This window comes from Rousettus aegyptiacus, unplaced genomic scaffold, assembly GCF_014176215.1.
Source record: "Rousettus aegyptiacus isolate mRouAeg1 unplaced genomic scaffold, mRouAeg1.p scaffold_m13_p_3, whole genome shotgun sequence".
In the NCBI taxonomy this organism is placed as follows: Eukaryota; Metazoa; Chordata; class Mammalia; order Chiroptera; family Pteropodidae; genus Rousettus; species Rousettus aegyptiacus.
The window spans coordinates 157,464,318-157,481,364 of NW_023416306.1; the positions used below are offsets into that span (position 1 = coordinate 157,464,318).

Below are 17,047 nucleotides of genomic sequence, written 5' to 3' on the forward strand. Positions count from 1 at the left end.
GAAATAATATTAGAATTAGAGAGGTAATCCAAAGCCTACATTTCAGAGATGAGAAAATTGAGACAAAGGGAGTTAAGTGATCAATCCAAGACAAGTGAGCTAGAGAAAGGCAGAGAAAGGACTAGCCACAGGTCTCTAATATTCAAACTAATATTGATTCCACTTCACTACATTACTGACAAGGATACTAGCTGAATAAACTCCCTAATGATTAAATAAGGTGACATGTTTCTTTCTAGACAGGAGGAAATCTTGAATATGAATTATACAATCTCTAGATGTTTCTGGAACTTTTTTGAAACTGAGAGAGAAAAATCACAGCATAAGGTTGACTTGGGTTAAAACAAAACCAGGCACAGACTATTATCCCCTTCTATGCTCAAGACACTGAGAAAAGCAGTGCATGAGAAATACAGACTACAGCAAATACAATTGAGCGGGAGGGAAGCAACATCAATGGTAGCAAGTAGAAACAGGATTTGGGTTAGTAAATTCAAGAGAAACGATCAACAAGACCTCATAAAGAAACTGATCAACAAGACCTCATAAAGAGCTAAAGTGCGAAGAAAAGATTGGGTCCCTAATGGAAAGAAGATGAGCATTCACGACCAAAGACAGCATGGGCAAAGGCCACAGAGTGGGCCAGCAGAGGATGCTCATGAAGAGTCATAGTTCAAGCCGGCTAAAAAAAGATTGGAAAGTAAGCTCAGAAACCAGGCTAGGGGGATGCTTAAATCCAGTTTGAGCTTTCAGAGGCTTTTTAGCAACAGAATACGATGATCAGATACATGCTCGAAATAGATTAATCACCAAAGGATATTATGCTAACACTAGGATATCAAACTATTACGGCAACATTAAAAATTACTGAAAATTTGAATGGACTTGAAGAATCGATTCTTATCTAAATTCAATTTTAGCAATCACGGTCTATGAAGTTAGCTTATAATAGGTAAGAACCAACTGTGGCATTTAAGAGACCGGGAAAAAACTCTTCAGTCTTTCTGAATAAAGTACAGGTATATTTCTACTCAGTCCAATAAACGTTCCCTGCACTCAGCAGCATCCGAGCTGAATAAGATGAATCCGATGGCATGGCTCAAGATGCTACTGCTCCAGAGAACCATACGACCCAGCTGGGGAGACAGACACATCGGTTATTTTTAATAAATGTGATATATATGAACAATTCTTTGTTCTCTATTTCAAATTTTGCCTCTCTTTCCAATTTATGCCACCTAATCTATACTTACATTTCTTTCCTCAGTGGCCCTCTATCTGATTATATAATGTTTTCTAACAATTATTCTTTGTCCAAAAAAAAAAAAAAAGAGCCCTGAGCAAATACCATGAGGTGGTGGCTAAAGGAACAAAAGGAAGATAATTCAACAGTTGCTACTGAAAATAATAAATTGAAAGAGAGAAAGGGAGGGAGGGACAGGGAAGAGAGAAACAGAGAGAGAAAATGAATGCCCATGTCAGCCAATCCCAGAATTCAAACGACCACCCACACTTCTGCCCTCTGCGGTCCGAGAACACCTTCTTTCACTTAACATTGGTGTTGGTAGGAAAGGGGGGTTGAGAGAAGAGTGGGTAAGAGGGAAAAAATTAACAAGAGAATCCAAACGTTCATAAATAAAGCCTTTTGTAAATTCAAAATACTCTGATTCTGCAATGTTTAAAAAGAATAATCCCAAATTAGGGCCAAGCCAAATAGAAATACATTTATTTGTAAATTCTCTATTTAGCAAAGAAAAATTAGTGAGGAGCAGAAGCCACTTGTTCAATTTATTCCATTTTCCCAAACAGTATGATATTATCTGCGAAAGCCCCTTCTAAATTCTAGAGGAAAATATATTAACTATAGATTTTTATTTTAATGTTTAGAATAGATATCTTTTCATTTTTAGGTACATCGAATGTATGATGCAAGAGTTGTAGTACACACATACGCACGTACACACACTTTAGTATACTAGAGGAAACCCACACTATGAGATTATGTGAGTGTTTGTATGATATGCATTTTACTGAAAATAAAGAATAATTTTTCATTTTATTATAGAGATTGAGTTTTTATATCTTGGCATTGATGACAAGTTCATTTTAAGTGTTTAGGTAAAAACTCCTTGGTCTGAAGTACAATTCTTAATTACAATATTTCTCATATAAAAACATACAAACCATAATTGAATAATCTGCTTAACATCCCAGTTTCTAGAAACCCAGTACAGTGAAAAGTAGCAACTGTCTGAATGTATCAAAATGATACACTGAAACAAAAGTTATGTTTAAAGCATAGGCATATAAAGCTCTATTATTTACAAGAACAAAAACAGTGACATTAAAGCTAATAAACAGCAAACAAGCCTCAAGTAGAACACCATCTGAAATAGAATTCAATTAATCATCTTCTGTACTGACTCTGTGAACAAAGATTAGACTAATTCAAGCCTAAAATATGAGTTCCTTAATGAAGGGACATGAAAACACTGACTAAAGAGAACAGAGATGTTATATCCAAAAGGAGATGCAAATACTACAGTGAGGAAGATGACTGAGACTCAAGAACAGGAGGGAAAAAATTAACATTTCCTTTCTATTTTCTGTATTTATTAAAATTAAACTTTTCTCCGGCACACTGGAACATTTTAGTTTCCATATGACCAGTTAATTGCATTTACAGATGATTTAGTTTTATCTAAACTAAAATGGACAGGAAGCTTAAAAAAAAAATCCCTGCAAAGAAACTACAGATTGAATATGTTACTAATGCATGAATGTGTATTTGTAAATGTGAAATTAGGTTAACATGAATTCAACCAGCATTCACTGTCAACCATAGACACAAGGCTAGGCTCAAGAGCTATGAAAAATACAAGCCAGGTCCTGTTTCTCAACAGAAGGAAAACATGAATACTAGCACTATTGTGTATGACCCAACCAGCAGTCAGCCCCTATCCCCACCTCCTTCTAATACACACTCCAATTTCATAGAGGCTACAGAACCGAATGCTCAGCACTCCCCTGAACTAGGTTTTGAGGACAAATTAGACGCAGTGCAGAGACTGAGAATGTGGAAGTAAGGCAGGGATCGTATACTTGTTAATTTGGCCTTTTGCAGCTGGCCACGAAAGGTCATAAAGGTATAATTCATTTTGTTCTGTAGCAAATCTCCCACTTTGTGCTACCATTTCTTGGACGCCCAGGCAGAGCCATGTCTGACTGTCAATAATGTAAACAACTATTGCATAAAATACCTAGAGCAGTTCTATTTCCTGTATTACACCCTAACTGATGTTATAAAAGTTTTGCTTTTACTGAGTAAATAAACAAATAAACATACGAAAAACCTAACAGACTTAATAGGATTTCACCTGAAATTCTCAGATTCTCAATTAAGCCATGCCCCACTCGCCTCTGCTGGGAAATTAGCTTGACATACTCTTGCATGTCTTGATGAACTCATTCATTTAGGTATAATTTAGGTATTTTATAAACTGATACTGAGAGGACAACTAATCAATTTCTCATAGTCAGGAGAACTAAGGGTAAGTCTTTTTGAATAGAAGAACTCAGATCAATCAAAACAAGTTTAGTGGCCCAGAAATATTCCTAAAAGCAGCTAAATTAAGCCATCCCTCATTGGGATCACAGATTTAAAACTTTTTTTAAAGCTCATGTTTGGTTGAAAGTAGAATATATACTTAAAATCTGTGCATCGATTATTTTTTAACTCATGCAAAACACATATTAATAATCTTTAAAAAGTGATTCAAACCCTTAATAGTTAGGGATCGGCCACATAAAACATCAGAAACTACTGCAGTAACTACATCACAAATATTCTTCCTTTGAAAATATAACTTTCTGTTTTTGCTATTATACTAATTTTGACCACATATACTAATATCATTTTCTTTTTGCCAAATAAAGCAAAGACACAGAAAAGATATTAATTCCAAATAATAGGTTCCTCATTCTTTCTAACTGATTAAAAATAATTATTTCTCCACAAATCCTGTGAGAACATATCTGCTTCATACAACTACAGTTTCCTTGTACTTTTTAATGAAACATAATACTAAGCTTAAGCAAAGTACAGAAAATAATGTTCAATTAATTAAATACATTCATCTCTTTGTGAAGAAATAAAATATTAACTTCTGTTTCATTAGCCATGATGTTCACTACAAGGAAATTTTAAATACACATTTTTTCGGAGTGTTTAACTTAAAACACAAAGGAGCATATAATTAACATTTAGAGCTCAGTAACACACTAGGGAAATTCTGACCCTGACACACACATCTCAAAAGTACATTTGTGTTTTCTTAATTTTTCTCACACTCTATTAGATTGTTAATTTTAACCCTGTAACTCTGAGGTTTAACTAAAGTAGGCACTTTGAGAGGAGAAAAATTTGAATATAAATAGGATAAAACCGCTCTACTTTAAGCAGGTTGGTATTTGGGACTGCTTTTGATTATGGTGGAACAACCTGGGGTTATACGTTTGCTATGAAATATGATAGGCCAAAGACACCTGTGTCTTACCAACACTGATGTGGCAGCTGACAGCACTAAGATAAATTACATAGTTCAACTACAGAAATATTATTTTATTTCTAATTACATGGCATATAGCAAGGAGGAGAAACTAAATGTCACATAACACTTAATATTATCGCTTTATATTATTATAGAGCATTACAGTTTATTTGAAGCAGATCAGACACATTTTCTTAGATGATACAGTAATGTTGTGTGCTTGGGAGGAATCAATTTTTCTATTTTAGAAAGGAGGAGAAAGAGAACCTAAGTAAGGGTAAATGAGATAAAATAGCACCATATTTTTAAAAGTAAATAGTTTCAAACAAAAATAATAATCCTTTGAGATACCAACTCAAACCCATTAGGATGGTTACTATTTAAAAAAAAAAGAAAGAAAGAAAAACAGAAAATAACAAGTGTTGGTGAGAATGTGGAGAAATTGGAACCCTTGTGCACTGTTAGTGGAAATATAAAATAGTACAGCCACTGTAGAAAACAGTATGGTTGTTCCTCAAAAAATTAAACACAGAATTACCATATGACCCACCAATTCTACCTCTGGGCATATCCCCAAAAGAACTGGAAGCAGGGTCTCGAAGAGATATTTGTACCCATATGTTCACAATGGCACTATTCGCAATAGCTGAAATGTGGAAGCAACCCATGTGTCCATCAACTGATGCATAGATTAGCAAAATGTGGTACATGCCAACAATGGAATATTACTCAGCCTCACTAGGAAGGAAATTGTGCAATATGCTACAACATGGATGAACCTTGAGAAATTAAGATAAGTGAAATAAGCCAAACACTTAGACAAGTGCTATATGATTCCACTTATATGAGGTACTTAGAGCAGGAAAAATCATAAAGACAGAAGGTATAATGGTGGTTGCCAGAGACTGAGGGGAGGGTAGAGTGGCTAGTTATTGTTTAATAGATATAGTTTCAGAGGGAATGAATGGTTGTGATGGTTACACAACAATGTGAATGTATTTAATGCCACTGAACTATGCACTTAAAAATGGTTAAGATGGTGAATTTTATGATATGTGTATTGTACTGCAGTAAAAAAAAAAAATTAACAATAATAGTAGCTTTTTTGATTCCAGTGGAAATGGAAAGGGATAGCTTTGAGAGATGTTTCTTTAATCAGCCACTTAATATTAAGTCCAGGAACACCAAATCCCACCACCTCTCTTCCAGCATACAGTCATACCGTATTCAGACAAAATAAAATCAGAGCACTTTCTGTACCAATGAGAATTCAAAACAGTGACTATAAAACTTATGTTTAAGCTATACTGTAGTCTATGGAGTGTGCGAGAGCATTTATAGCATATGGCTAAAAAACAATGTATTCGTCTTAGTTAAAAAATACTTTATTACTAAAAAATGCTAACCATCATCTGAACATTCCATGAATCCTAATCTTTTTTGCTGGTAGAGGGTCTTGCCTTGGAGTCAACGGTGGCTGACTGACTGACTGGGGTGGTGGTTGCTAAAGGCTGAGGTGGCTATGACAAATTCTTAAAATAAAACAATGAAGTCCGCCACATCAAGTGACTTCCTTTTTTCATGAGTGCTTTCTCTGTAGCATGCAATGTTGTTTGACAGCAATTTACCCACAATAAAACTTCTTTCAAAACTGGAGTCGGTCTTCTCAAACCCTGCTGCTGCTTTTATAGATTAATTTTATATAATATTCTAAATCTTTTGTTGCCATTTCAACAATCCTCATAGCATTTTCACCAGGAGCAGATTCCACCATAAGAAGCAACTCCTTATCCGTTAAGTTTTATCATGAGATTGCAGCAGTTTGGTTACATCTTCAGGCTCCACTTCGAATTCTAGTTCCCATGCTGCTTCCATCACATCGCAGTTACCGCCTCCACTGAAGTCCCAAGCCCTCAAAATCACCCAAGAGGGCTGGAACTCCTGCTAATGTTGATATCTGGACATCTTCCCATGAATCATGAATGTTCTTAATGGCATCTAGAATAGTAAATCTTTTCCGGAAGTTTTTCAATTTGCCCGACACACGGTTTCCACAAACCTTCAATTTGTAAAAAATACAGAATCTGCGAAGTGCAGTAAAGCAAAACGCAATAAAAGGAGGTATGCCTTTATAGAGTAATATATGAGTGCTCCAATGATAATAGCTTTCTTCCCCAAAACTTTTACTTTTGTTGAGGTGGGCAGTTAGGACAGGGACAGATAACGTCAAAGCATATTCAAAGCTAAAGTCTTTGTGGCTATTAGCGCCTTTTCAGATCGCTCAGACTAGTGGAGCTTACCCCTTTGGGCACACCAAATGAAAGGGTTGGATGTTTATGAAGACTCTTCCTCTTCGATGGGCCTAAGCTCCCTTGTAAGTTCTGCTCAGTTTGTGATTCAGAAAACATTTCAGAGAAAAAGTGGTGTCAAATGTCAGACCCATCACCCTGTGTCCCCTCCTTAACAGAATACTTGACACCTCCCGTCCTTGTACGAGTAATTGATAAGTTCAAACAGATTTTTTTTTTTTTTTTAGGCAAGGCAACCTTGGTTGACCTCACAGATTGCAAGGGCTTTTCATCTTACAATCCTTTTTTAAAAAAATTTTTTTATGCCTACTACACCTGGTCTTCCTAGGTGATCTCCCATCCAAGTACTAACCAGGTCCGACCCTGCTTAGCTTCCGAGATCAGACAGGATCAGGCTTGTTCAGGGTGGCATAGCCATAGATGCAAACAGATATTTTAAAACGTATGTCTTACTAAGTTTTTCTAGTGTTTCTCAGTATGAGCTTTGTTCTGCAATAAGCTAGTCCACCACTAACAAAAGCAGAAACTATTCTTCAATCAAAACTGCTAAAAGTTTACCTAGTTTGTTAATCTCCTTTAAGAAAGAGCAAGCTATAGTCCAATATCTTATCATTATCAGTTCCCTAAAAATGAAATATTGCATGATATAAACACATACTTCAACCAAGTGAAGTACTAGAAATTAAATACATTTAATGCATTTGAAAACACTAACATTGACCTTTATGTTAGCCATGTGTTACTTATTAAAAACTAAAACAATGTTTTCTCGGTGCATATGAATAATTTAGCTTGTTTACAAAGATAATTTATACTATTTGAACATTTTCAAGAGTATAATAGACCTGTTGACTTTTTTTTGTTGTTTCAGGCTAAGTACATGCTCATTTCTAAGAACGATCTCATTTCTCCTTGTAGAAAGCTGCCTGAAAACAAACATCTAATAAAGAATTTCATTTTCTACTTAAAATGATATGCTACCAAATTCAAATCACTCTAAAGACAAGGAAACTATAAAGACTACAGAAATAATACATGAACAGTTAAAATTTCACTATAAAGTCTACTATCTCCCTTTTAATGGTATTTGTGGAAGTTAAGAACTGAATATCAATTACTTAGCTTCTGCAATGATATTACCTCATTTGTTTCATATCCTCCATTTCTCCATAGCAAGCCCTTCAATAACTATTCCCAATGCTGTATTTTATCTTTACAACTGCTTAAATATTAAATTTATCTCTATCTACTATAAATTATCAACACGTTGTTATTTTGTGAGGAATATACATTTCTCCCTTTCCTCACACTCCTGCGTGTTGTATGCACCCAGGTGCACACGCATGCTCACACATACACACATTACATACACACAAAGACTCACAAAGACCTATATATTTAATTTACATGTAAAACACAGGTCAGACATTATCAAGATTCCAGAAAACAAAAAAAAAACTTGAAATGGACAGTTTTATTCCTAAATTCTTTGCCACATTCAAATGACAAATGACAATAAATATCAGTGACCATTTAAAGGTAAAATTAAAATATTTGGTCTACTACTTTCTGGCTTCGGGAAAATATTCATGTAACTCTGAGTCAGAGAAAACAGAAAGACTGCCCTTTTTTTACAACTCCTAAAATTCCTATTTTCCCTTATAGACGGAAGATCTGAGAATTAAACTAAATATTCCAAGAAGTATAAAGATTTATTTAGTTTTAGTTTTTACTTGTAGACCATCCCATCAATAGTCATCTTTACGAAGAAGCTGAAGTATAGTATAGTATTGTGAACTTAGCAATTTGCCCCAAAGTCAGAGTTGGGTTAATAACAAGCAGATCTCACCTCTACTAGGTTTAAAACTTTTAGCCTCTGCCTATAAAGTTTTGCTGCCAATATTTGATTTCTTTATAATCTAACCTGTTTAAAATCTGAGTAAAAATTACTTAATACTCAAATAATACTCAATTTCACAACACTTGGATAAGAAAGAAATTATTAAGATAAAAAGAAGTACAATAGAAAATTATAGGCAGGGTAATTAAGATGTCTTAGACCACAGGTCTCTAAGAAAGGTTTAAAAGTAACATTGAAGGTGGCATTATTGCATTGTAAAGTACATTTCTTAAGAAGAAATGCAAGAATCAAAAGAGTTTATTCTAAAAGCATGGTAAAAGGAACAACCTTCCTTCAGTTTCTATTAAAGTAATCATCAAAAACAAAACAAAATTTTAAAAAATCCTAATTATCGTTTTTATTTTCCACTACCCTTTCTCTTTTTAAAAGCAAATTCTGGCCTACAGTCCCAAGTTTCTGCTGATGAATAATCATGTCAGTTGTCACTCAATTATCACTTTCAACATTTAATCTAAATTATGTACAGCACCTTGATTTTTTTTCTTTGAAGTTCTTTATTGAATTTAAAAGTCAAATTTTTTTTCAAGAAGAATAAATTGATGGAAGATGGAGGCTGAGATTAAATCAGGGGGAATCATTGATCAAGGATGCTTGGAATTCTTATGAATACAAATAGCCTATCAAGGTTAATGAGGTTCAACTCAAGTTTAGAAGAAGAAAAAAATGTTCCATGCATATACATATTTAAGGTCTTAGGTACGATTTGAAAGGTAAATTATGCAAACTCTAATGTAGCTTTCATTTGGGTTTTTTATAAGCTATTTTCACTGTTTTTCCCCCAGTGTAAAATAACTACTTAAAATGTATATTCCGGATCAACAAAAACTAATGCAATTAGTGAGAAAGAGCAAAGGTCCCCTTGAATACTGACAACTCCTCTAGAAATTAATGTGCTCTTAAAGAATGGACAACGTTACCTTTTAAAAATAACCATAAAATGTTCTACAATATGTTATTTCAGTCGGCAAATAGTAATTTCGTGCCTAATATGGGTAAGACACTGTTGGGTGACACAAAAAGATACAGAGATAAGACCTGCCTCTTAACCCAGACTCATCTATGATCTGAAAAAAGATGTACGTCTTTCATTCATAAGTGGCTCCCAGAATGCCATGAGTTTGAAGGTAACATCAATGTAACTGGTAAATGGCCCAGAGCAAGATCTATGTACAGCAACGCATCAAAAGAAAATGTAAACAGAAGGTTGAGCATCAGAGTGCAAGCAGAGGATAAGATTGTCAGAAAGACCAAAAAAAAAAAAGTCAGTTCAACACACTGCAGGATTAAAGCCAGAATCTGGCAAAGTAAATCAGATACCTGGTTATAAGAACTCTTAAAGAGAGGTGGAAGGTGGTGGAACCTTACTATAGCCATGAACAGTCCTTCGGACATTGTTATTCTCCGATTCTGGGTCATCAAGCAATTTGGAGGGGGAGAGTACTAATTCAGCTTTCTAAAAACTAGGCATAGAAAAATGCCCTGCATAGAAGAATGGTGTTTAAATACCCATATAGGAACCCCACAGGGTATGCCGATGAACTGGCACTCATATACTGCTCTCTTGCGAATTTCACTATTAACAAGAACCAGACTCCCAGATCATATTAATTCTAGGACACAGAAAACTCAAGTTTCCAAAATGAGGACAAGACCTTGAAATGTGATGTCTTCACTAGGTAAGGACATCAAGGTTGCATCTCTTCTGGTGACAGGGAAGCCTTCTTCTGCAGCCTCTTTCCTCCTTTATTTCAACCCACTCCGAAATCTTAAAGAAATATCCCGGATTACTTTAAGATGGTGTGAGGAAGGTGCCATAAGAACATTAGTGAAGTTGGGCAAAAAGGCAGTTCAAAAGGAAGGATTATCACTTGCAACTTATATAATCCAAGACGTCTTCAGGAAGGAAAAGGTTTAGAACTTACACAACAAAAACAAAACAGATGGGAGGAGGGAAGTTGAAGAAAAACATGAGGAATAAGACTGTGTAAGAGGTTCTACAGGAGACGCGTCAGAAAGTCAAGGTTAAAGAGGAAGACAGTGATCCAACAAATCATAAGAAATGGACTATACATATGTTCTTGGGCCTGACCAAGAATCTCATTTTATGCATCTTCTTATTTATGTTTGATCTCTAAAAATCAACTAAAGGAGATTAACTTCCATTTTTTATAGAACATAAAAGGCAACAGTCCCTTATTATCCAGTATTTTCTAAAATTAAAGCAGAAGCTAAATGCTTGTCAATTAAATTTCAATAAAATTCCCAACTGTTAGAGGTTAAACTGAGTGATCCATGACTTGCATCTCTCACAAAGTCTACGCTAGATGTCACTTTGAGAACAGCTTGGGCATAAAGATATTCAATGGGCGTCCACAGAGTATGAAAAATAAACAAGCCATAATCAGAAGTGTCACTAAATCTAAAACAATTGATATAAATTTAAATTATTTTATTTAAAAAAATAAGAAGATCGGGGGAAAAAAACTGCGTAATGGTAATTTCTGCCAGGATGAGTGATGTCGTTTTGTGATTACCTCTTTCAATGGCAACTGGGGGAAAAAAAAAATCTTTCATCATCCAAAAGGAATTTCAATTACACTTGAGACAAACTCAAAGAATTTTCTGCATCAATTTTAGAAAGTCACTTGCACGGGGACAGGAAAATTTGCTGGGTTTTTGTTCATTGCTATATCACCAGCACCTAGAATAGTGCCTGGAATGTAACAGCCATTCATTACGTATTTGATATGTGAGTAAATGTTTGACCTTTCTCTCCAATTGTCTTTCAAATCCAAACCTATTCAGTTAATCCAAACTAACCTCAGAGAACTCCAACTCTTTCCTAACCCATGTGAAAATGTGAAAGAACTATTAAGTCAGGACAGGGGGAAAGCCAGGCTCTTTGAATGAGAGCATTATTAAGTTATTATAAGTAATTTTTTAAATGCCTAAGTATTTGAAACCTTTTCCAATTTATTCCACAAGTAGTAAATTTAAAAAAGAACAATGGAAAGGAAGGGAAGAAAGGAGGAGGAAGAACAACCCGACATGAGGTTATAAACAACTTAGCAAAGAGATTTTTCTCCCTTTGATACTTATTAGCACAGTTTTTTCAAATACTTAATTTTGGAAAAATAATCGTATCTTAGCACTTTTGTCAGCAGGATCAAGGGCTGAAATAATATCCTTGAAGCAAACTTTAAAAGTCCTACAATTACAATTGCTCTGAGAATATTTCTGATAAGTAATTATAACATGTAGAGGGCTTTGTAAAGAGTATGTCAATATTTCATTATCTTTACAATCTGAATCTTGAAGCAAATCTAAAATACATTTTCTACTGACACATTGACAAGATGAAAGAGAAACTCAGACTGGAGTAACATTAAATATTTCCTTTGGATTATATAAGATCAGATACTTTTAACACCAATTTTCTACCTATCATTATAATTTAGGGACATCTTCAAATACAGCAGCTTATCACAACTACAACACAACTTCACTAAACAAAATCAGATACAGAGGAGGACTGATGCATCTCTATTTCCAAATATGTCATCCATGTTTGATCTAATTTGCAAAATTATTGAAATTAAGTCGTTCCCATTTAATGAAGTTCTTACCTGTGACTTTTTACATTTTCTGATAATTACCCTCATCTGTGATAGATAAAAGGTGAGCAGGAAATGCTAGATGCCTAGTGACACTTCACTCAAGGTTGCTACATCATTGACGATTACCACGTGACCCTAAATTAACACAGGCATTGCGACTCTTCCTCATGGAGAACAGCTAGATATTCGAAAACCTCTACAGTTCCAAAGAAGAAACATCAGTAATACCTTTTCACTGAGATTTCTACTTGTTTCACCCCAAAATAATGATAACTCACTGTTCCTTCAGAGTAGAAAGGTACATTCTGTCCGTAGGAAGGGCTCATTGCTACTAAAACAAAAATATTTTCAAGTTTAATAGGTTCCTGGTTTTGAGGTCCAAATGAAAGAGGAATGGATCCTCAGAAATTTCTATATATAACCAGTCATATACATAACTACATTATCTATACCCAGAGTTCATAAAATATCACAATCTTTACATTAAAATTTCATTAAGCAATTCTGTGAAACAAAACTAAAGTCTTTGAAATACAACTTAAAATAGCAATGTCACCTCTACTTGTGCTGCCAAATGTGCTTTCTCCTTGTCTTTTCGCTCCATGCACCGCTTCACTTCCTCCAGCTCAGACGCCACCGCACTGACGCTCAGCTGTCCTCGCAGATCTGACATCTGCTTCTCCAGATCCTCTTTTTCCCACTCAACCCCTTAAAAGAGAAAATGTAAAGCTTGATGATTGTTCTTTATCCACAGAAGAATGTGCTTTCGAATGGTACAAAGCCTTGATGTTTTAATATTCCAGCTGACATAATCCACTTATTAACACTGTCATTCAACAGACTTCAGAATTTGCCAGTCTATTGTTTCAAGTCTCATGCAGTTTTATAAAAGATATACAGTGCCAAGTTTTTAAACATTATTCCACTTTGATACTAAAACTTAAAAAATGTTATCTGATTTCTAGGACCATTTATTTCAGGAAAGCCTGCACATTTTTTTTTTCTCACTTTCTTACATCCCTACATTATCTTCAAACTCTAACAAAAATACTAAAAGAATTTTTAACTATGCTACTCCCAACTGAAGTTACTCAGTTCACACATAATGCTTTTCTTGCAGCAAAAAACAAAATGATGGTATTAAATCTAATTATGTATGACCAGTAACTTATTTATTGCGGAGATTGCTACCTGAAATTACATCGCTGAATATAAACTAACTTAGTATTTAATTCAACATGAAATACTTGTTTTATGATGTAAGGCACAATGTAATACCCTCTTCTTCAAAGGTAAATAACACAAAACCCTTTCTCAATGAGCTTACACTCCAAGAATAGAAACAAGACATAAACTAGTTCCTTGAATCTAAGATGTCAAAAGTTGGAACATACATTATCAATTTAAAACTACTGTTTTACCAGGAGTTTTCTTTCCAGAAAAGGAAAGATGGAAGGAAACACTACAAAATAAATTTATAGATCATTCATAAGACACACTCCAACGTTGGAAATATCAAAGTGTTTAAAATAGAACATCTTGGAAGATACATAGGCATTTTAATAGCACGATAAGAATACCGACAGATACTATATAGACATTTCTGTATAACAACAGTTATTATACAGAAATAGTACAGAAGATAGAACGGTTAACTCATGGTGAGAAACTTAGGTAGGAAGAATTGGGAACTAAGTCAGATTTAAAGAATGGCTACAAAGTTTCACCAAGCAAAGGAGATGCAGTTGGGGAGATATTTCAGAGAAAGGAAATAGCATAAAGCACCGAAGTACAAAATTAGATTTAATATTAACTAACTGCACACACAGTAGTTTTATATAGCTGACACATACAAAGGAGGAAAAAGGCGAGTCAGTAGGGAGTTTACGCATTGCTACGGAGCTTAGAAATTACCCCCCACGCAAGGAATCAACAAACATTTTCTGTGAAGAATCAGATACAACTCTGCCATTGTATTACAAAAGAAAACTACACAATGCAAAAATGAATGGAAGTAGCTATATTCCAATATAATTTATTTACGAAAGTCTGGATTTGGCCCATGGACCACACTTTGCCAATCCCTGCTCAGTCTGCAAGCTAAGATATGCATATTTAAGTATAAATGTCTTCATTCTTTATATGTATTCATTCATTTTATAAATGTTTTATTTTATAAATATACAGGTATATGTGTGCATATAACATGTTTCATAATATATTAGTGTACATATATGTATATAAAATGTTAGTATAAATATTTAAATATAGAGATATGAATACATATAAATACAGGTATAAATATATATAGATACATGTATATTTTAGGAAATGTATATATATTTAGTGTGGAGACATAATATTTGGGTATGCTTCATAATACAGATACATATAAATATTAGTATGGATATATATAAAAACATATAGATATATATGCATACATATAGATACAATGAGACATCTAGCAAAACTAAAACACATAAAACGTAAGATATAAAATATAAATAATATTACAAACACTCTTCTCCCCCACCCAATGAACCGTCTGTCTCATACACTCCATTTTGATGAATGCTTGCTACAAACAGTGATGAGTTAGTAAAGGATAGCAGTTAAGAGCTCAAGTTTGGGGAGAAAAAGATTTGAGGATGCTACACCCCACAAATGTGACCTTAGGCAAGGTACTCAATCTCTTTGTTCCTTAGGCCTTTAAAAAAAAAAATCATTAAAATTAAGACAAAAATTGTACCTTTCTCATACAGTAGTTGCAAGAACTAAAGGAGGCATTGTAAAATAAGTAGCATAATGCCCGCATATGGGCTAAGAACTCAATAAATTATAATGAGAGGTTTTAACCAAGAGAGTAAATTGAATGGCGTGTGTCTTAGAAGGGTTCCTACAGTAGCAGTACAGAAGACAGACTACAGGGGAACTAAACTAAGACAAGGTAGGAGGGTAATACAGATGAGATGAAGCGTGCTTAAACTGGGGTAGTGGGAATAAAAAAGAGGATGAGGCAAATGCAAGAACTATCAGGATCTATAAATACGCAGGATTACAGGACAAATTAGATAAAGGAGAGAAGGAATAATTTTGGATGTTCTTTGCATTTTAGGCTTGGATGTCTGGATAAAAGATGATGCCATCATTGAGACAAGAAATACTAGATTTTGAGGAAAGGATGAATTCAGATTTAAATCTGCTGGCTGAGCATCATGTGTCCAATAAACAACTCCATCTGGAGGGCTGAAGTTTAAGAGAGTGAAGCCAGATTTAGAGAGCATAACATATAGATGATCACTACACTATAAGATTAAATGACAACCACTGTGGGAAAGTACCAAGTGAGAAAAGTCATAAATAGGATTCTAGATAACACCAGCTCTTAAAAGACAAACTGTGAACAGAGAAAAGATTCAGATGAAAAGAATGAAAACAACTAAGTCAGAAGAACCATGGAAGGGTAGAAACACAAGTTAGTGGGAGAGTTCCAAAAAGAGGAAATAAGCAGGGGCCAAGTAAGATACGTAATGGCAAGATTCCTTTGAATTTCACTGAGGACACCAGTAAACTAAGCAAAGTCAACTTTAGAAGCGAGGTGGCTATGGGTGGTGAGCACGCAATGCAATACATATATGACTTACTGTTGAATTGTACAGGTGAAACTTATTGGATGTCGTCAACCAACGTCGCCATAAATTAATTAATTGATTAATTTTTTTAAAAAAAAGAAGAGATGTAGAAGTCATCTTGTAGTGGGTGGAGGAACAAACAGCAGCCAGAGTGTGACAATGGGTGTGATTTCTTATGTACAATTTTTTAAATAAATAATACAAGTATTCTATAAAGATGAAAATTTTAGAAATGTTAAAAGGTGAATAAGTCCATTATCATGTTAACAAGAAAACGTTTAGACTTTTTTTCAAATTGGGTTAAGAAAAATGAGATTCTTCTGGCCCTCAGACTTACACCAAAAATAACTATATTTTATAAGGAAAGAAAATCTATAAGAAATGTACCACAGAGCCTTTTTTCCAAACAAAATGAGAGTTCCTATGTGCATCTTTATGAAAATTTGATGAATAATATAAAACTTTAGGATTTTACTTTTAAAAATAAATTTTAAAATATTTGATATGAAATACATTTAAACCATAATATTACATGAAACTTCGTGAACTGAATAGCATGCAAATACATTAAGATGGGTATGTCAGAATTTGCCATCCAATGAAGACTTTCTAGCAACATGGAAATTCTAATTAGGCAACGTATGGAGATATACATGGGGAATCTGGGGAGACGTTTACCTCCCTTGGATTTGATAGCACACCAAACATTTGCTAGAGTTTCCTCAATTATTTAGGTACAGGAGTAGAAAACTTTATTATTGAAGTGATGCACAAGCTGAATAGACAATCAGGACTAGTCTTTTGGAAACTATTATAAAATCTCACTATCACTACTTCTGTTGAATCTGAACTTGCAAAAAGAAATATTTCCAAGAGTTATTAGACTCCACCACCTAAAGCAACACCTCCGCTAACTGAAAAGGTCTTTGATGTTCCTCAAACGCAAAGTGCTCCTACCAACACAGGACAAAACCAGATATATGATTCATGACTACTTTTTCAATGTGATAAATTTTTG

At 34.4% G+C, this 17,047-nt stretch overlaps 1 protein-coding gene and 1 pseudogene across 8 annotated transcripts in view; both read right to left on the bottom strand.

Moving 5' to 3' along the window:
• The window catches only part of CEP128 (centrosomal protein 128), a 329,036-nt gene that overhangs the window by 233,777 nt on the left and 78,212 nt on the right, over positions 1-17,047 (bottom strand). For all 8 annotated transcript variants that reach the window (XM_036218273.1, XM_036218272.1, XM_036218269.1 and 5 more), the window contains one exon: positions 12,954-13,105. In XM_036218273.1, coding sequence (XP_036074166.1) covers positions 12,954-13,105 — 152 coding nt within the window. The remainder of the gene's footprint in view (positions 1-12,953; positions 13,106-17,047) is intronic.
• On the bottom strand, positions 7,163-7,281 carry LOC118601501 (annotated as a pseudogene).